The 21,155-nt window shown below is 41.3% G+C and overlaps 1 protein-coding gene across 1 annotated transcript; it reads right to left on the bottom strand.

The window, feature by feature from the left end:
* Positions 1–471: 471 nt before the first annotated feature.
* LOC139716066 (F-box/WD repeat-containing protein 2-like) lies at positions 472–8,268 on the bottom strand. The gene is made up of 8 exons (XM_071627619.1): positions 7,958–8,268; positions 7,030–7,238; positions 5,638–5,832; positions 4,746–4,879; positions 4,052–4,138; positions 2,755–2,933; positions 1,898–2,091; positions 472–602 (listed from the first exon to the last, which is right to left on the bottom strand). The coding sequence occupies exons 1-8, from the start codon at positions 8,266–8,268 to the stop codon at positions 487–489; spliced, it is 1,425 nt and encodes a 474-aa protein (XP_071483720.1). The 3' UTR covers positions 472–486.
* Positions 8,269–21,155: the final 12,887 nt, after the last annotated feature.

Genomic DNA, 21,155 nt, shown 5'->3' with positions numbered 1-21,155 from the left:
CAGAACATGCATGTCATGCTTGAACAGCTTGAATACATATAGACCCCATTACCACAAGTTCACTTTAACAAGGTACTGCTTTTAATGTGGTGAATTTAGCAGTCCTACTTTTCCATTACTATTTCACTGGTCTCTTTTTATGTAAGTACATTAACAACAGGATATGACTATGAAGAATATGGGAGAGGGTGGAGTTTCTTCTTCTTTGTGGATACCGTCCAACACCCCAATATAGGGGCCAACTGGACTGGGGGTGTGCCAATGTTGAGAGAAGTCACAGAAGTTATTGTTTCACTCTTGAATGCTGTGGAGAATTGTTGTTTTGTAAGCATCTTTGTTTTTACTGTCCGTGACTGTCGATGGCAAAGCATTCTACAATATATGTGATGGTTCTTGGTATGGACGAACACTTGTTACAGTCTTGATTTGCAGCGACTGGGATGTAGCTTGACCGTTTGCTCACCGTGAGTTGACCACTGCCTCCTGTCATCTGTTGACAGTCCTCCATCTGACGAGGTGTATGCTGTGGTCTGGCATACTAGTGGCAAAGACCAGGCCCTGTTCATAGTGTGGCATCAGACCACACAGCCAGCTCACACACCCTGTATTGGGACGGACATTAGACAAGACTTCTCTCGTGGACATACTGTACATGCTTAACCAACATACAATATCACAGGTCCCACATACTTAGGCCAAAAAAAAAAATTGTTGCATTGGCGTAACCCGCCCGACCCTAAAAATTCCGCCGACCCCATGTTTTTTTATTATTTTTTTTTGCTATCGATATCAAATATCTTGTTGATTGCGATCGCGATCGCACAAACCCGGAAGTGGAAACGGCTCTGGGGATATCGGATGTACGAGGGAGAGATCTAGCGCCTCGCATAAGCCTTCCTTGATCAGTACGTCATCTGTTTCCAACACGGACACGTATTTTATTCAGTGTATACGTAGCATTCAGACTGCGTTGTATTGTGCACAGTTTTGCCATAGGTTTCTTGTGTGGAGAACTTACACGAATCTGTATATGTGGGACTGTAATAGAGATCGCCATGTGCGATGAAAAGATCGTACATATGGGTCAATTTGCATCTATCTTATCTAAGTCAAAATAGTAAAATATGAAGTGAAAACATTCAGGATAAGGATTTCAACATCTTTAAATTCTGTGAAGGGGTATAATTCCAGTAATATCGGCCTCATAAATGATTTGTAGAATAGATGAACACAGCACATTCGGTGCAGCAGTTGTAACTGTTTACTGAGCTGAGCACGAGTTTTACACGTAAAATGCAGGTAGCAAAAAAAAGAAAAAAACAAAGAAAAATCCGCCCGACCGACCCTATTTGAAAATCTCATGTTACGCCAATGCAACAATTTTTTTTTTTTGGCCTTATGTACAGTCATACAGATTGATTTAAACAACACTTTCATATCTTGCTGTGGTCTCCACTACACCATTGTAGCACGAATCATTTACAATGGGTGAATATCTATTCCTCTTCATTAATTTTAGATACTGGATTCCGGCCCATATTCAACTTTGTCGTATATCGGATAACTTATCCCCAAAATTGAGGTTGAAGTGTCCAACTGGCACATACACAATCTAACTGAAAACAATCCTTTTACATTGATCTCAACTCATTGAAGACGAGTCCTGAGAATACTCAGGCAGGTGTCTATGGGAATTGCGTGTTTTGATAGTAAGATCAGTTCATCCTCAAGGGTTAAATAGGCAATGGGTTTGAGAGTTCTTGATCTTGAAAGTGGTTGGCTCTACACACATGGACATTTGCATATGTGTGGATAACAATTCATTTCATTACCACTCCAACACAAACCAGCTGTTAAAAAAAAAAAAAAAAAAAAACACGTCCCCAGCGACACCTACCTGCAACAAAGTTTGAGCCCCTCTTGGAGCGTCGGTAGATGGGTAGTTTCCATGACGACATGACGGACTGGGTCTGGGTGTAAATGATGTGAAGGTTCTGAGGATCCAGACAGAGGGTGAAGACACTGCCAGTGCCTACCAGAAAGGAGGTCCCAAGCTGGTAGGTGGGGGCCAGCTCCGGAGGGCTGATCAGTCTACCATGTACCCCAAAATAAGCAACAAACAATAAAAAGTACAGTGAACTCCTGTCATAATGAAATCCTCAAGACCAGCACTTTTCTTTCATTATATAATGAAATTTCTTTATAAGCAAACAAATGGACAATAAAAGAAATAGAGCAGATAATGTTGCGGGACTGAATTTTTACTTTGTTGTAACCAGAATTTCGTTATAACCGTGTTCATTACAATGGGAGTGCACTGTTTTGGAAAATTTGCATGACACTCATTGATGACATAGTGACAATATCTCATGCTGACATTTCATGAATAGCTGCAAACAAAGAATCTTAAGGTTGGGTAGCTTGTTGGGCAGAGATGGAAAACTGGCACTAGATATGTCAGATACAGCGTATACTGTATTCCATAAAAAAAAAGAAATGTCCCCGGCATGAAATTTTCATGAATTGGACCCAACTGCCTCTTTCATAGCCACTGGCATTCAATGCATACAGTGTAGACAAGATCTTTCGCATGAACTTTAATTTCGCGAATCTTGGCACTCACGAAATTCGCGAAACTGAAATGCACACGATCATTTCTGGTTTAACACTAGTTTGGTTTAAAGATGCATACCGGTATTCTTCAATTATCATCAGTTATCATCTACACAAAAGATTGACAGTGTTCAATCTCACCTCACAAGCTCTAGAGTCCTAAAATCCCACAGCATGATTCCAATGTCTGATGAGCAGGACACCGTCTTCCCATCAAACTGGAGTCTGGGAAGGAGAAGCTGCCCTCTAGAGTCCTCGCTGGGGTAGGTTAGCGTCGCCAGACAGTCAATGTCTGCTGATGATTTGGATACTGGCCACACCTAGTAATAAAATATCCATGTAAAATGTGAAAGAAACTCCTGACATAATATCCAATGAGTATTATGCAATAGAAACAATTTTAATAGGAATAAAATTATGAAAATATTTCAGGAGCAATTGCAGATGATTTGGACATTGCCTTCACCTAGTGATAAAACATTCATTAACAAACACCTCTGAACTATTACTTCCCAAGAATTCATCCCGTGTCCTGCGATCCTCCCACTCAATCCATCTCCAACTTAGCCCTGGACCCATACCACGTACCCGCTACGGAAGTCGTGCTTTCGCCGTCGCTGCGCCCCAACTATGAAACAAGCTCCCCCTGCACATCAGATCTTCACCCTCGCTAGATACGTTTAAGACCCTCCTGAAGACACATTTAATGAAGACTATAATTTGAGTTTCCAATGATCTCGTGTTTCTCTATGTTACCCTTTTTTTCTATTTTTGTGTGTATTATATTAAGTAATGTAAATTATTGTAGAGTTTGTAGTTATGTTGAATGATATGCAAGATTATGTTTCGATATGATTATGATATGTGTAAGGCGCTTAGAAACCATGTATTAAGTGCAGTAAAAATGCTAATTATTATTATTATTATTATTATTATTAAAGAAAGACACTGCTCGGGTATTTCACTAATTATTACTGAGTCAGTGATATCAGTACATTACAATAGTCTTTTCTCTGTCTGCATGCATCATGTTGGAATGCTGGATTGAGTGATGAATATTTTAACTTCCACTGAAAAATGTGAAGAAGAAGAAGAAGAAGACAAAGAATGGTATGATGCAAACAGAAACACAAGATTATCATATCATTAAAATGAAAGTCTTCTTTAGAAGTTTTCTTATTAATAATCACTATCAATTTTGGTCAAAAAGCACATTTTCACTAACACTATTTCATTACATAAAAAAAATAACAAGCAACCAAATGAACATCATTGTAGTTACTCTGGCAAAAGCCAGACAACAAATAATCAATGGTTACAAGTTTAGTGCTTGTTACAGCAGCTACCATTATTGGGAGGTATGAAATCTTACTAATATGTTTCAATATAATATTTCAAAGTTTATGGGAAGGATCACAAGGAAATATGACACCATTACCTTTATGCCTGTCTTGTCCATACTGAGTATGACATGGTCTCCTGCCTGCACATTTTTCGAATCCACACTGGATGACTGTATTAGCACCTGTTTGGATGATGAACATCAAATTACTTAATACCACATTAACACAAGGAAGACATACATTCATAATATGAAAATATGAAAAATGCTTTGCATTATTTCAAATATCATCTTTATTTTTTTTCCAAAGTTTACATTCGAACTACTGGTAATTATATTATTGATAATTTCTACCACAACTTTGTAAAATATATAATTCATCAAGTGATTAATTTCTTTACTATCGGAGGGGGTGGGGGGAGGATGCTTGTGTAACAGAGTTTTTAATGTTTCTAAAACATCAGGAGCCCGTTGCATAAAATTTACAATTATGGTAACTTTGCCATCCAATGGTAACTACTGTGGCAACAATACTCAACAGCCAATCAAAATCAAGAATTCCATGGAAGTTACCATTGGATGCAAAGCTACCATATTTGTAACTTTTATGCAATGGGCCCCAGATATGACTTATAATTCAAGCTACATCAGATCAATACTAGTCCTACAGAATCATGCAAGTATGATTGGAAAGTAATCTACAACAGGGAGCATAACACTTACTTCAATCTAGTACCCTATTCACTGAGACTACCACAGAAAAAGATGTTGAATGACCTCAAGTACCCACCTGGATCACCCAGTCAGAGTGACCACTCAAGGTGGCCAGGAAAGCACCCTGGGTCAGTCTCCACAGCTTGACTGTCTCATCAGCAGACCCACTGACCAATAGATCCAAGTCATCATCATAATCTATGCTGAAGACTAGGGGATATAAATCAAATGAAATAATAAATACTTGATTTATGGGACAATTCTTTTTCCTCTACTGTGACCACCTGTGGTGAACATTGGGCCATGCAAAGCAACTGACACCATGAACAATTATATTCAGTGGCATACAGCACTGTAATATTAATCATCATTTTACCAAATACAGTGGACCCAGATTAAAAAAAGTCGTTGGGGCCGAGAAGTTTTTCTTCATCATATCAAACATTTGTTGTAATCAAACAAACAGACCATAAAAGCATTGAGTGGATGATGTTGAGGCCTCAATATTTACTTCGTTGAAAATGCAATTTCATTATAACCAAGTTTATAATAACAGGAGTGCAGTGTACACCACTGGTTATCACTGTCTAATTACCCTGGAATTCGCAAACATGATCAAATATTCAAACACAATGGATTATTCCAAAACACCATACAGTGTACATAATAAGATGCCTTACATGAACCACAGTGTTTCAGTTTTAGAACCATCCCTTGACTTCAAAATTCAGACAGCACGTATTAACAAAAGCTACAAGGTCAAGATCAAGGTCGTGACCTAATATTTAGTTTTCCGAGACTGATGGTCACAAATGTACATGTAATCTTTCTTTCAAGAGCTCGAGCTCGCTCTCTCTCACACACACACACACACACACACACACACAAACGAATGCAGTAGTATTCTCAGCTCATTTCACACTTGAAAAATTAGCTGACACCATTCATGTCAAGTTCCAAAGACTCACCTGCTCCTGAATGTCCAGAGTATTGCTGTAACCTTTGACCTGTCCTCAAATCCCAGCATGCCACAGTGTTGTCAAATGATGCAGTGATGACCTTCAGGTCGTCAAACTTGATGTCGGCGACTGTGTGAGTCTGTAGAACTTTTAGACACTTCCCACTTGCTACATCCCACAGACGTACTGTAAGATCATCTGAGCCTTTGTCATAGCAACAATAAATAAAATAGAATTAAAAGGAAATTCACAACTGTGCTATCATTACTATGAGCAGGTAGAAAAGATGACAGAATTATCTGAATTCATACTGAATGGCAAATTCCAGATGTTTGTTGTTCAGAGAGCACAGAAGTACAATGAACTTATCTTTTGTTGAGACTTGGTGGAAGAGGCTAGTGTTTAGTCAAAAGTAGACGAAAACAGAAGACCTGCTTAGTGATCAGTCACACTTTGCAAGGATTAATACGCCTAAAGAATGAATCACATCATCGTAGAGAAAATGTTTCAAAGGTCTTCTGTGGACTTTGTGAGAATTGATTCTGCATACAGTCTTCACACTTTCCTCACTGCGGGGACACAGGTCAGGACTTGTCATTTATTGGTGGTCATGATTTCACCCTCACTTTAACAGAGTGCATTTCTGTCAATGTTTTACTCTGTTACATAATACTCCCCTGAATATATTAACCCATTGAGGACGAGTACCGAGTATACTCGGGCAGGTGTCTATGAGAAATGCCTGTTGTAGCAAAATCAGTCCTCCTCAACAGGTTAACAGCCTTATGTACAGTAGAAACACATTTCCCTTCTACCAAAGCATGGATATCAGAATGTGTGCATAATTTTTGTTGTTGTTAATTGTCAAAGTTCTTTGTGTTATTATCTGCAAAGTGCTCTATACAAACATTTGTAATAGGTAATACTGTAAAGCAAGAAATATTCTCGGCATCAAAATTTCAGGAATTGCCACTTGTATTCAGTAAATTAGAGTGTAGACAAGAATTTCATGAGCATTTTAATCTTTCTGTGAACCTTGGCTCTCATGAAATTAGTGAAATTAAAGTTAAAATGCATGCAAGCATTTATTGTTTCACAGTATATAGATTCATCATATCATTTCTATCATTATTATTTCAATCTTTAAATCCAAGCAGAGTAATTAGGAAGTGTTCCAGGCAGTTCCATGATATTTGCTCTTGCGAGAATTGCTCCTAAGAAATATCTGCACACTAAGCCAAATCTAAATTCTACCCACAAATATAACCCTAACCCTAATCCTGATCATGACATCAAACTAAACCTAAAACCCTATCACAACCCTAATCCTAACTCCATGGAGAAAACAAGACTGGAGCAATGGTTGCAGGAGAAAATGTCATGTCATTGTTCTAGGCCTACCTGATGCCACCTTGCCATCTCTGTAATGCAAGGAGTAGACCCTGGCTGTATGACCATGGAGAGTGGTACTGTCAAAGGCCGATCCATCTCGTAGCTGTTTCAACCGCCACAATGCTTCCTGGTAGACACTCTTCCAGTGGAGTCCATTCTTGACTCCTCCTCCTCTCTGCTCTCCATCCTCATCCTCTGGCACCTGGATACCAAGCACCCTGAGGTAAACCAAAAATATGTTCATGTGACATCTACTTCCTCAATGGTGCAAAACAAACCCTGTAAACATGCATAGTGTATTCACAACTCCTAATCTTTACGGAATACTCCTAGTGTATTTCATATCGTGAGTCTTGTAACTTTAGCTAACAGTTGAAGGAGACTGTATTCTAACCTGGAGAAAGTTACGTTTTGCAAAAGAAGAAAACAACAGTAACAGAATGTGGTGAACTTTTGGAGTATTCTCTTAAAGAGCAATGACCTTTTGAATGCTGGCAGGCCATCTGAAATGGTATTTAGTGAATATCCGGAACTGAGCAAAGGCTTTGTGACAAGATGGTTGTGACAATGTTTGCATAATGGGTAACCTTACTTTACCCTCTAGCATCTACAGGGTTTTGCTAAGTTATCCCGAAGAACTGAATGAAGTTGCATCAAAGTTCACATTATTTTTCATGGTTTTATAAACATCATAGACATATCTACCTGTATGAAGATTTAATTGAAGAGTATTGTAATTCAGAGACCGCAAATACAAAAGACACACACATACTTCTATATTTCCACACCCTAGTATGCGTACAAAGGCACAAGAACAGACAGATCGTATCAGAGAGAAACATACACATGAATAAAGGGTGACCATAGGCAGGTATCTCAGTGATGTTGTAAAGGATGTGCAGGTGGCCAAAAGGTTACAGAATTCAAACACACACACCTGCAAGCTTGCTGCCAGGCCTCGGTGCACTCAGTGACCATCTTATTCCAGTGATGACTGACCCTACAGCAGTGGCCTAGTGAGATGGGGTCCAGCCACGAGAGCAGGTAGCTGGCCAGCTCCTTGGGCAGCAGCCGAAGGAAGTCGCGCTTGAGGAGACCCTCCAGTTTGGTGGAGAGGTGCCGGAGCTGGACGTCTCCGCACGAGGCAATGAGGCGGTCTAGGGTGGCACATCGCTGCCCGTCAGTCAGCTCGTGAACAAAAGTCTTTTCAGTCTGGGCCTGCCACTGCTCAAATTCTGGCCAATCCATTGGTTTACATGTGTTGTGGCTCACTTGTGAACTTACATGTAATCATTTTAGCACGAATACTCTGGTCTCTTTCTCTTTCTTCTTCTTTACTAATTTCTGCAAAGTTTGTGGGGACAGCTTTGGATCTCCTTTCCCCACAGAATGAAAATCTAATCAGTCTGCACTTTGTACATTACTTGCACTTGATGGCTTTGAGATCTACAAAAACATAAAAAGGGGAAATAGAAATAAATGGTAGAATCTAATTACAATATCAAAGTAGATTTTGACTGTTAAACACATGGTGAACAAGATTTTCAAAAAGATTCTGTTCGTTCTGATAGTTTGAAGAAATCTGCAACTCAAACCCTGTATCTCAACACACATCCATACATGTAAATATTAAATGTCCGTTGAAAAATACATTTTGCAAAAAATCTAGGCATCTGTAGGTTTAAACTTGCATATTGCCTGTTTTTTGTTGTTTTTTTTTGTCATCTGTGTTGCTGACACTGTTGATAAGTGTTTTTTCTTATTATTATTATTCTTACCACGAATAAATATGGAACGGACTACCACCACACACACTAACTTACAATGTACAAAGGTACATGTATGATGTATGTCAATTAATTAGCTGTAGAAATAGTGTATCTGCACCCTCGTTAATAGCTCTATCACAACTTTCCAGGTAGCTGTTGTTCTACCGGTTTAGACAAATAGAAGCATGCAGCCCACTGATGGATTCTAGGCCTATATTCCTCTACTAACCAGGAGCAGCACCAACTTTCATTGTATCACTTTTTACACACTTCATTTGCAATGCACATGTAATTTATGCGTACAAACAGGACAGTGCAGTATTTTCACTGTCGGCTAGATTTCTAACTATAAGTATGATGACCACAGCACAGCCACACACATGCGCTGCACCCCATCCCAATATAGCGTCCAGAGTGAGATAAACAGGAATACATTCTTCAGTGTTTGACTCGTCTTATTAATCTTTTCATGGCATTTTAGCCATTCTACAATTGCAAAGACTTATTAAGAGTCTAGTAAATTATATTAGACACTAGACTAGTAAAGTTCATCGGGTAAACTGCAGAATACAGTGCAGTTGACCACTTTAGAAAACTATACGCAAATATAAACGTATGGGACCGTCCACTAGAATTCGCAGGGTTAAAGACCCATTTATCAATCATGATTTTAAAGGGATGAGATAACATTTCACAGTGCAATACAGCCTCGAACACAAAATCAAAGAAGTGACATACCAAAAATATGGCTCTTTTACGGTCAAATGTGGTAACAGTTTATCAGCAGGTCTCTGGAAAATTGTGTGCCGCCTCGCCCGGCCTAGACAGAGAGGGAGAGTTGACGCGATAAAAACAACACGCACGTCGATCATACACGCACGAAAACTCACTTGCATTATAAATGAGTGCAATAGCTGCCCGCGCTCCTCGCGCGGGAATAGCTGGATCCATGGAAAAAAGGATGAGTCTATAATATGAAATCTTCGAGATCACAAATGCAATTTCAATCTAAGTTAAATTTCAACTCATTTATTTGCACAAACCATTCACATGTAGTACAAACTCGTTGTGGGGACACGAACATTGTTTTGTATAATTACAAAAATTTCCCTTTCTATCTTTCCACTCATCTGTCCTAGCTCTTTCATCATAAAGTAGGCCTATAGTTTCACTACGAATTGATTTTACCGCAAAAGAATACCATCTGTTCACTCATCTGTCCTCTATTTTTTACTAATTTGCTCTTCTCGAAATTAGCTTATAACAAAAGAATATTCTTTCTTCTTTATACATATTTCTACTCATCTGTCCTCTTTTCAGTTCCGCTCGGAATTGATTTTACAGCAAAAGAATACAACTTTTCCTCATTAATATTTTGTCCTCTTTTACTCTGCTTAATCTGTCCTCTTCCACCACGATATTGGCATGTTGGGGGAGTGGGCGGTGCATTCTTTATTTTCGAGGAATATTATGTTTTTGAGTGTGTTTGCCTATAGGCCCTAATGAGTGATAATCATGCAGCTCAGTCACGTGTCAGTCTGCAAAACCGACATTTCTCATCCCCATAGCCTCATACTTTTAGAAACATGTTATGCAGAATCTTGAAATTCATCGTGCAACGCGACGCTAACGTGAAATCATTATGCATTTATGTAACATAATTATCAAACGATGAAAACTCGCCGGGCAGCGTTGTGAAACAGCATGACCTTTAAATAAAAAAAAAATTAAAAAAAAATCATACTTTTAATGAGATGTCGGAGAAGTTCCATTCGCTTTTATACAATCATTTCTTTGCGACCAATACAACACGTAATAAACAAAAATAATTTATGCCAAGAATCATGCAAAATGCACGAAGCAAATACTTGTACATGTAGAAGCATCCAGATTTTATACATCCAGTCTTCAAAGCCTCCTCCTTATTGTCCAGATCTTTACAAAGTCTGTACGTATAGGTCTGCCGATGTGGAAAATTTGGCATTCATGCCAATTCATTGACCCGGGTTACTGTGCAGTATGGATATTTTCAGAAACAACTAGTTTACTCCCTCACATTCGAGGAGGTAATAGCGCTATACTTCGACAAGTTGACTGTTGAAAAAACAACAGCAACAAAACCTATACAGAGCGATGTACGTCTCTGAATCAGTTTTTTTTTTCTTTTTTTTTTTGTCATTTATGTTCCTAAAATAACCTACAGTTCATAGATTTAATTGAAAGCATAATCAATTATTAAATTACTGATCTTATTCTTTAATCTTAAAAAAGATGTGATTTTACGTCACAAAGGCGTGATGTGTAATACTTTGACGTAATCTACATTATTCTCTTTTTTTTTAACTCTTTGTATACGCAAGTATATTACGATTGTAGGCCCAACCTATTGAGCCCCCTCCCCCCAAGACAGTATCAATAGCCCTCACCATCGTATATTGTCCTATATAGTATTACAAATTTGCGTTATAGAATTTGCGCTTTCGGTATACTCCAGTGAGCTCCAATAACTACTGCAATCCTACAGACTCTTTAAACGGGTGATCGAGAGCGGATATAGTTTAAACGAATATTTAAAGAAGCATGCCTGATTGCTTACAATTGTCAAAACGACTGAGACAAAACAGAGAAAAAAAAAACACGTTTCGGTGCATGCAGATTATAACTAAAGAAGGCTATACTGATCCTCATGAGATAAGTCTACAGCACAAATTTAATAATAATAATTACAATGTACAAGATGTGGCAAAGTCCAGCGATTGTACTTATACATACTCTGTTTTCCTTCAACGTTATTAAGCCAGTATCTTACTCACCAATTATCCAGTCACTCACTCATCGATTATCAATTCTTAAGTACAGTGTATAATCAAACTGTATTTTTAGGATTCTTATCAATGATGGTATGAAAACAACGACTAAAAGCTAAAATGAATATCCGATCAAATGTTGAGAATTTACACAATAAGGTGTGTTATATAGTCCTCTTTAATGTCAATTTAAGCTATACATGTATTTGGTAGAGTTTCTGATTTCTATTATTCAGATATTTGTTGAGACCGTTGCAGCACTTGGCGTCGTATTCTGTGTTGAGTTTGAGTTGAGTTTACACTCATTAACCTGCTGGAGCTCCTTCTTCATGCCAAATTTCTCCCTCCACAGGGCGACATTCCTCTTTCTGAGTCCAAACACTATCAATAGGAACACGCCTTGTAGCGAGTTGACAACCACGAACACGTACCAGAGTTGTACGATTTGGGCGTAGAAGCAGATGTAGGCAATACTCCACGATAATCCAAGTACACTGCATAACTGTGAATTAATGGTGATAAGATTATACGAGATGAGTAGGAAGCTTGAGAAGCAAGCAGTAGACTTTAAAATTACCGGAAAGCAGTTTTTTATGACAAAATGATACGAAATAGATCAGTGAATATCTAAATTGAGCATGTTCTCACTTGGCGTCTCTTTTAGACCGGGGGCCCAGAGCATTTATTCAGCTGAAAAGGGTCACACTTTTTGATGGTCTCCTCATATAAGGATGTGGCCAAGGGTCAATAAAATGAATTGCTGGCAAGTCACATCATGTACCGTAAGCCTATAGGGGCGACAAAAAGGGACCCCGAAAATGGATTTATTCAGCCGAAGGGGGTCACGGACAAAAGTTGGTGGATATTGTTCCTTTGGGTGCACTTATCATGAAAACAGCAATGCCAGCTATTTTATCCTGTACGGGGCCCCAGACAGTAGCCCCAAAGGGCCCCACAAAATATGGTGTTATTCAGCTGAAAAGGGTCACGGCTAATTTCTTTTGCAATGGAAGTAGTTCCCATCAGAGATATCCAAAACACCAATGCCAGCTATTTTATCCTGTACGGGGCCCCAGACAGTAGCCCCAAAGGGCCCTACCCCCATAGGCCCTACGTACAAACACACACAAACATTGATTTTATTCAGTTGAAAAGAGTCATGGCTAATTTCTTTTGCAATGGAAGGAGTACCAATCGGAGATATCCAAAACACCAAAGCCAGCTATTTTATCCTGCATGGGGCCCCAGACAGTAGCCCCAAAGTGCCCCGCCCCCTATAAGCCCTACGTACAAACACACACACACACACACATTGACTTTATTCAGCTGATAAGAGTATAACGGCTAATTTCATTTACAATGGAAGTAGTACCCATCAGAGATATACAAAACACCAAAGCCAGCTATTCTATCCTGTACGGGGCCCCAGACAGTAGCCCCAAAGTGCCCCCCCCCCCCCCCCCCCCACATACATACTCACACAATAGTTTAATTCAGCTGAAAAGGGTCATGGCTAATTTCTTTTGCAATGGAAGTAGTACCAATCAGATAAATCCAAAATACCAAAGCCAGTTATTTTATCCTGCACGGGGCCCAAGACAGTAGCCCCAAATTGCCCCCTTACCCCCTCCCCCCTCCCCCCCCCCACACACACACATTGATTTTATTCAGCTGAAAATGGTCGCGGCTACTTTCTTTTGCAATCGGAAGTAGTACTCATCAGAGATATCCAAAGCACTAAAGCCAGTTATTTTAACCTGTACGGGGCCCCAGACAGCAGCCCCAAAGTGCCCCCTACACACACACACACACACACACACACACACACACACACACACATATTGGTTTCATTCAGCCGAAAAGGGTCACGGCTAATTTCTTTTGCAATGGAAGTAGTACCCATCGGATATCCAAAATACCAAAGTCAGATTTTATCCTGCATGGGGCCCCAGACAGTAGCTCCAATGTGTTTTGCTTTATTCTCTTTATTGTTTGCATCTCTTCTTCTTCTTAAATATGCGCTCCTTCGTCTTCATTTTCGCGACAACGACAACATCCTCCTCCTCATCATCAGTTTTGCTGTTCTGGCAAACATTTTCCAGCGTATCGGCTACGTTCGATTTTAGAGCGGCGAGAGCGGAAGACCTGTGTAATCGAGTCTGGGAAAGCGTAGGAAGAGCGTAGCTAAAGCGGCCAACTGTGTTATCGAAGCAGGAATGAAGCGTCGTAGGAACAGGTCTTGATTTTATACGAGAGTAGTGAACTTAGTGAGAGCGTCGTTAAAGCGCGAAGGTTGTGCTTTGATCAAGAAAGCGGCGCAGCAGCGGGACCATGTCGTCGGTGTCTAGTTTTAATAGACTATTTCCCGTTCTTGTGCCACTGTTACTACGGTCAGAAAAACCTAGAATTGTTAAGCCCCCGTTCCACTTTGCCGTTCTCGCTACGATTTGACAATTTTCTCAGGTCGGGAAGGATCGGGTAAAACCTGAGCCGATCTGGACACAGTACGATGTTAGAACGCTCTAAGTACGCTGCAGTTACGACTACCAAGTGCTTGCTACGCTCTTACTACGATGATCGGGAATTAGACATTGCGATCTCTGCCGCTGCCGGTACGCTTTAGAACGATGTAGCTACGCTGTTAGTGCGATGTTGCCGATGTTATCCGATCAATGCACGCTGTATCTACGCTCTGAACGATCTATACGATCTTATCACGCTGTTACCCCGTTCAGAGAGCTGAAAAGTGCCCGATGTGCCCAGATGTACCCCGATTCGACTGTGGGTCAGCAGTCAGTCAACTTATTAGCATGCAGAACCGAAGAAATATACTGTGGACCTCGACGATTCATTCTTCTTTTTTTTACTTTTGATTTTCAAAGTTGTTGTTGCTTCGTTATTCTCACTACTCTTTCTTCATCAGCGAGCCCGTGCTTCTGTGCCTCCAGTGCCCTGGTTATGACCCACCATTTCCCTCTCCTCTCCCCTCCTCCCCCCCCCCCCCCCCCCCCTTGTCCACCTCGGACTTACTACCTTCTTCACTACTATATCTTTCTATCCTCTCATCAATTTTTTCCTTACAAGAGAGCCGCCATGTGTTTGTTAATGTGCGTCCGTATGTGTGCATGTATGTGTGTATTACTCTGTCTTTTTTTTTTTTGCTACCGCTTAGGGAAATTTGTTGTTGTTGTTTTTTGCAATTATATATTTTTCTCTATGAGGGGACTGCATTCTAATACTACAAGCTCTGCTTTTTAGCAGTCCCCTCCATTTCCAGCAATATTTTGTATGCATTTACCACAGTGACGTAACTGTTATTTGTATCTCTGTTGATAATTTGCCTGCATCTCTTTTACAATGTTATTCTGTTCATCGCATTGTGGTACTGATTTCATGACGTCTGTGCATATGAGCGTTTCTTTGTATTTTTTATTATTTGTTTGTTGGAAGTGAAATAAATCAACTTGAACTTGAAGAGCCTCCTCAACTCATGGTTCTTTTGCAGCAATGCATTGTATAAACAAAGACGTGCTGATTTTTCAAAGGATTTTTCTTGATGTCCTTGCTTTTATAGTCCGTCTTCCTCCAGTTGTAGATGATTTCATATTCTTCAAAATTCTGCTATGTCCTCTTCCTCCTCTTTCAGCACCACGTGCAGTCTCTCTTTCTTCGCCTTTTGGGTAGCTGCTTCGCTGCTTTCTTCTCTTCTTTTTCTTCATCTCTTCTTCTTCTTCGAAAATTACAGCTAAAATTACTTCCCGTTCTTGTGCCGATGTTACTACGCTCAGAAAGACCTTGTTACGCTCATCCCGCTGCGTTTACGCCGTCATTACGTTCTCCCCGCTGCGTTTACGCTGTCACTACGCTCTCCCCGCTTGCCGTACGATTAAAAATATGCCAATTTTGATCGGGGAGATCGGGAAGAAATTTTGAACCGGTTCAAAATTTCTTCCCGATCTGAAAAACTGCCCGCTCCAACCCCGACCTCCACACGCTGCCGCTACGATGCTTCCGATCCCCGTACGCTTTTGCCGCTCTCTCCCGATCTCCTAGATCGGGACAGATCGGGGTCCAAATCGTGATAGTGGAACGGGGGCTTTACGCTCATCCCGCGGTATTTACACTGTCACTGCTCTCTCCCCGTTTGAGCTACGATTCAAAATAGGTCAATCTTGATGGGGAGATGGGGAAGAAATTTTGAACCAGTTCAAAATTTCTTCCCGATCTGTAAAATTGCCAGATCCAACCCCATCACCCAAACGCTGCTGCTACGATGCTCCCTGTCCCCGTACACTTTTGCCGCTCTCTCCCGATCTGACAGATTGAATAGATCGGGATGCAGATCTTGATAATGAATTACATGTGGGGACACTCTAGGAACACTCCGCGGGGCCCCATACAGCTATATAACTGGTTTCGGTGTTTTTGATACCTCGCTGAGTACTACCTCCACTGCAAAAGAAATTATAGCAGTGATTCTTTTTACTTAGAATAAAATAATATGGGAGCGCTTTCCAGCTACTGGCTGGGGGCCCCTTAACTGGATGGGTTTGTGTTTTACGTATCTCAGCTATTAATTCCACTGCCAAGGAAAATAGGCACACATGACTCTTTTCACCTAAAAACACTTAATTCATATGGGTTGGGAATACCTTGGGGCTGTACCTGTCAAAGGCCCTGCATCCGGGCCAATTTCGCACCTCTTTTAATCGAATTCTTTAATGTTGAATTAATTTTAGCAAAAATTTCGCCTAGATGACATGGTAGTTCAACGTCATAATCTCTTCATTCAAATTCATTTTGAAACATTCACATTACCTCTAACCTTATTCTAAATAACACTTTTTCAACTGAAATCCATATATAAGACAAGCACCATTCCACTATCCGTTCATTCATAAATTCATAATGATATAGTCACGTGATCACATGCTGCACTCGTTCATTCAAATTGATTTCTGGCCATCTAATTTAATATGTCTGCAGTCCAGATATTATATGTTCATGCTTGACCTCTTTCCTTATTTTCTTTCATCGTAGTTTTGTAAGTTTTGTTTTGTAAGCATCATAGCTTTTCCTGTTTTCGTATTCGTTTAAGAGACTTTGACACCAGTTTTTTTTTTTCTTAACGTGCTTTTTGAATCCGAAGAAGTAAGAAGCCACAAATTATCTGGCCGTTACGAGCGCTTTATTACGAGCGGTCGGCCAGTTCCAGGAAGTCAAGGTTATGATCCTCATTTTTTTTTAGATAATTATTTCTATGTCTTCTAGAGATATACGTCTGTATCTATTGTGCTGTCATGACTATAAAAAATGAAGTTAATCTGCATTACTGGTACACGTATAGGCCTATAATGACATGTTTATGAAAGAGAAGGAGCGTTACCAGTCTGGTTACAGAACAACCAAATCCAGTTATACTAGATAAGAAATATGATACTGGTTTATAACAGTAATTTATAGATGAAACGAAAACACACATAGAAAGACACGTTAAAATGATCTGAAACAAAGAAATAGCATGATTTGAATTTGAATGAACACGTTTGGAATTTGACTGTCTTTCGCGAAATTTAATGACTGAAATACCCTTTTCGGCAAGTCAAGGCGAATTTGAATGAACGTAGGGTACCAGTCAATTTGAATACCCATTGTACGAATTTCATTCGAACCTTCTATCAAATGAACCGACAAAAGTGCGAAATGGGCTGGGAAAACCTAACTGGCTTTGATGTTTTGGGTATCTGGGCTACGGTCATAACTCAGAGCGGCGACCGACCGATTTGTAGCCTGCTCGGTCGCCGCTGAGATTTTGGCACTGCCCAGCAGTTTTTGGAGCTGTTGAGCAGGCTGAAGGCCCCAGCGAAAATCGAGCAGTGCCCGAGCGATGATCTGTCGATGTCCTGTCGATGACTCGTCAGTTGCCGGCCGATTTTAGGTCAAACATGGCGAAATGCGAGGATCCTCTCAGCACAGAGTCCGATCAGTCACCGAGCGATGACCCGTCGGCAACCAGGGCATCAGAGGTTTCCTGTCGGCGTACGGGCGGTGGCCCGTCGTTCCCTGCCAGGATGTTCTCACGAGCAATATTTGGGACTGTATGTCCATTTTGTATAAACAATAACGCTCTTTCTCTGCATCAGAGATGTCAACGAGGTCTAAGATGTCGTTGATTCCACCGCAACTACTTCGACAACGAGATCCACAAGTCCAGCAGTTTGTGACAGTCGTTCTCATTAGGGATTTAGCCAGCTCCCCCAACAGATGTCCTCTCTTGGCCTTATTTTTGTAATCATTGTTCCCCATGTTATAGAACAATGTATGCCCCTCAAAAAACAAACAAACAAACAAACAAACTGCGATTTGTTCTTCCTGCTCCTCTGTGAACCGTTTGCTGGAGTTCAGTGATTGTTGGATGGAGGGCAGGTCGTCATTTGTCCCACAGTTGCTATCCTTTCCTTCCTTGTCCTCCATGTCTCCAGCCGACGTGACCAAGTCCTCTTCTGATGAGTCCACAATTAGAGCCACAGTTTCCTGCTTCTTCCTCCGGGGATAAACCCTGGTGACTGTCGTCTTGCCTCTTTCTCTCTCCATACCTGTTCCAGACGGCCCCGATTCCTCCTCCCCTTCTCATCGCTTTGAAGTGCTTTTCCTTTGCGCTTTTGGCATTTTCTTGTGAATGAAAATTGTTGGGAAAACCAGGCTGAGTTGATGACTTCGTTCAGAAATCTTACTGTTTCTCTTGGCGGGTGCTGGGCAGCTCTTTATATATGCCCTGGGGAACGCCGTTGTAAATCAAGCAGTCGCCGCCCGGACGCCGGTCAGTTTTTAACTCGCCGACCGGTGACCGACCGGTAACCAACCGATCTTCCATCGGTCATCGAGCGGCCACTGCTCGGCAACTAATTCTCTTGGGGCTTAATTTTTTTTTTTTACACCTAAACCGCCCAACGGCGACCGCTCGATAAGATCGGTGACCGCTCGATTAGGTCGGTGCCTAGGCGGTGGCCGCCCAGGCACCGAGCGTATTTTGGACGGCGAGTAGAAATCGAGCGGTCACCGCTGAAATTTTAACTCCGCGCTAAAACTTCAGCGGCGACCGACCGATGCCCTAAAAATCAGCAGTGCCTGCGTGGTCGGTCACCGGTCGGCTAAAAACTCGCCGAGCAGGCTGATTTTGGGGTTGTGACGGTGAGATGTAAACTAAGGCCTACTTCGATTGTAAAAGAAAAACAACTATGACTCTTTTCAGCTAAATGATGTCATAATAATTATGTGGGGGAGGGGCACTTTATGGCTACTGTACTGGGCCCGGTACAGGATGAAATGACTGGTTTTCGTAATATGGTCATCTCGGTTGTGCGCTATACAGAAGTATGCTTCCTTTGCAAATTTCTTGGGTGTTTTGCTACTGTAGTAACCTATAGGACTCCGTATACAGGATAAGATGACTTGCTTTGGTGTTTGTGATATCTCTGTTCAGTAGGCCCTGATATTTACGTTACAAAAGAATTTGTAAGACCATTTTCAGCTGATTCACAGTACATGTATAATGGATGGGACACTCAGTGGAGCTACTGTCTGGGGCTCTGTACAAGATAAATAACTGGCCTTGGTGTGTTGAATATCTCTGATAGATATACTTCTTCCAGTGCAAAAGAAATTACCCGTGTTTGGGCTATACTGCCTGGGGCCCCGTGCAGGATAGAAAAAGTAGCTTTGGTATTTTGGATATCTCTGATGGGTACTACTTCCATTGCAAAAGAAATTAGCCGTGACCCTTTTTGACTGAATGAAACTAATGTGTGTGCGTGTGTGTGTGTGTTGTGTGTGTGTGTGTGTAGGGGTGCACTTTAGGGCTACTGTCTGGGGCCCCGTACAGGATAAAATAACTGGCTTCAGTGTTTTGGATATCTCTGAAGAGTATGCCTACTACTTCCGATTGCAAAACAAAGTAGCCATGACCCTTTTCAGCTGAATAAAATCAATGTGTGTGTGTGTGGAGGGGGGGGGGGGGGGGAGAGAAATTTGGGGCTACTGACTGGGGCCCCGTGCAGGATAAAATAGCTGGCTTTGGTATTTTGGATATCTCTGATGGGTACAACTTCCATTGCACAAGAAATTATAGCCGTGACCCTTTTCAGCTGAATTAAACTAATGAGTGTGTGTGTGTGTGTGTGGGGGGGGGGGGGGGTACTTTGGGGCTACTGTCTGGGGCCCCGCACAGGATAATAGCTGGCTTTGGTGTTTTGGATATCTCTGATGAGTACCACTTAAATTGCAAAAGAAATTAGCCGTGACCCTTCTCAACTGAATAAAATCAATGTGTGTGTGTGTGGGGGGGGGGGGGGCATTTTGGGCTACTGTCTGGGGCCCCGTGCAGGATGAAATAACTGGCTTTGGTATTTTGGATATCTCTGATGGGTTCTACTTCCATTGCAAAAGAAATTAGCCGGCCGTGACCCTTTTTAGCTGAATGAAACTAATGTGTGTGTGTATGTGTGTGTGCGTGTGTGTTGTGTGTGTGTGTGTGCCGGGGGGGGGGGGGGTCCATTGGGGCTACTGTCCAGGGGCCCCGTACTGGATAAGATAGCTAGCTTTGGTGTTTTTGACATCTCTGATGGGTACTACTTCCATTGCAAAAGAAATTAGCCGTGATTCTTCTCAGCTGCACGAATAAAATCAATGTTTGTGTGTGTTTGTAGGCCTACGTATGGCCTATGGGGTGGGGCACTTTGGGGCTACTGTCTGGGGCCTCGTAAAGGATACAATAGCTGGCATTGGTGTTTTGTATATCTCTGATGGGAACTAGTTCCATTGCAAAAGAAATTAGCCGTGACTCTTTTCAACTGAATAAAATCAATGTTTGTGTGTGTTTGTACGTAGGGCCTATGGGGGTGGGGCCCTTTTAGGGCTACTGTCTGGGGCCCCGTACAGGATAAAATAGCTGGCATTGGTGTTTTGGATATCTCTGATGGGAACTACTTCCATTGCAAAAGAAATTAGCCGTGACCCTATTCAGCTGAATAACACCATATTTGTGGGGCCCTTTGGGGCTACTGTCTGGGGCCCCGTACAGGATAGAATAGCTGGCATTGCTGTTTTCATGATAAGTACACCCAAAGGAACAATATCCACCAACTTTTGTCCGTGACCCCCTTCGGCTGAATAAATCCATTTTTCGGGGTCCCTTTTTGTCGCCCATGGCTTACGGAACAGGATGTGACTTGCCAGCAATTCATTTTATTGACCCTTGGCCACATCCTTATTTGATGAGACCATCAAAAATTGTGACCCTTTTCAGCTGAATAAATGCTCTGGGCCCCGGTCTATTTGTCTTATCATAAACTTTGCATGTGAAAGTCGACTTGTGTCGATACGATCGTCAGACATAATTTTTATTAGAATGATAATAACTAATTGATATTATTTGCAATGGGTACAGTCGCTGTAGGATTGGCACTATACTCGACTAGATGGCCTTACCATTATAATCCCCCAGGTAATGCGAGATAATTTACGTATCTGTGTTAAGGGAGACATTGTTTGGGCGTGATGT

The sequence above is a fragment of the Diadema antillarum genome, unplaced genomic scaffold, assembly GCF_040938485.1.
Source record: "Diadema antillarum isolate AM-2024a unplaced genomic scaffold, OU_Dant_1.0 scf00000060, whole genome shotgun sequence".
Classification (NCBI taxonomy): Eukaryota; Metazoa; Echinodermata; class Echinoidea; order Diadematoida; family Diadematidae; genus Diadema; species Diadema antillarum.
The sequence above is the reverse complement of the archived record's forward strand: the minus strand, read 5'-3'. Positions and strand labels throughout refer to the sequence as shown.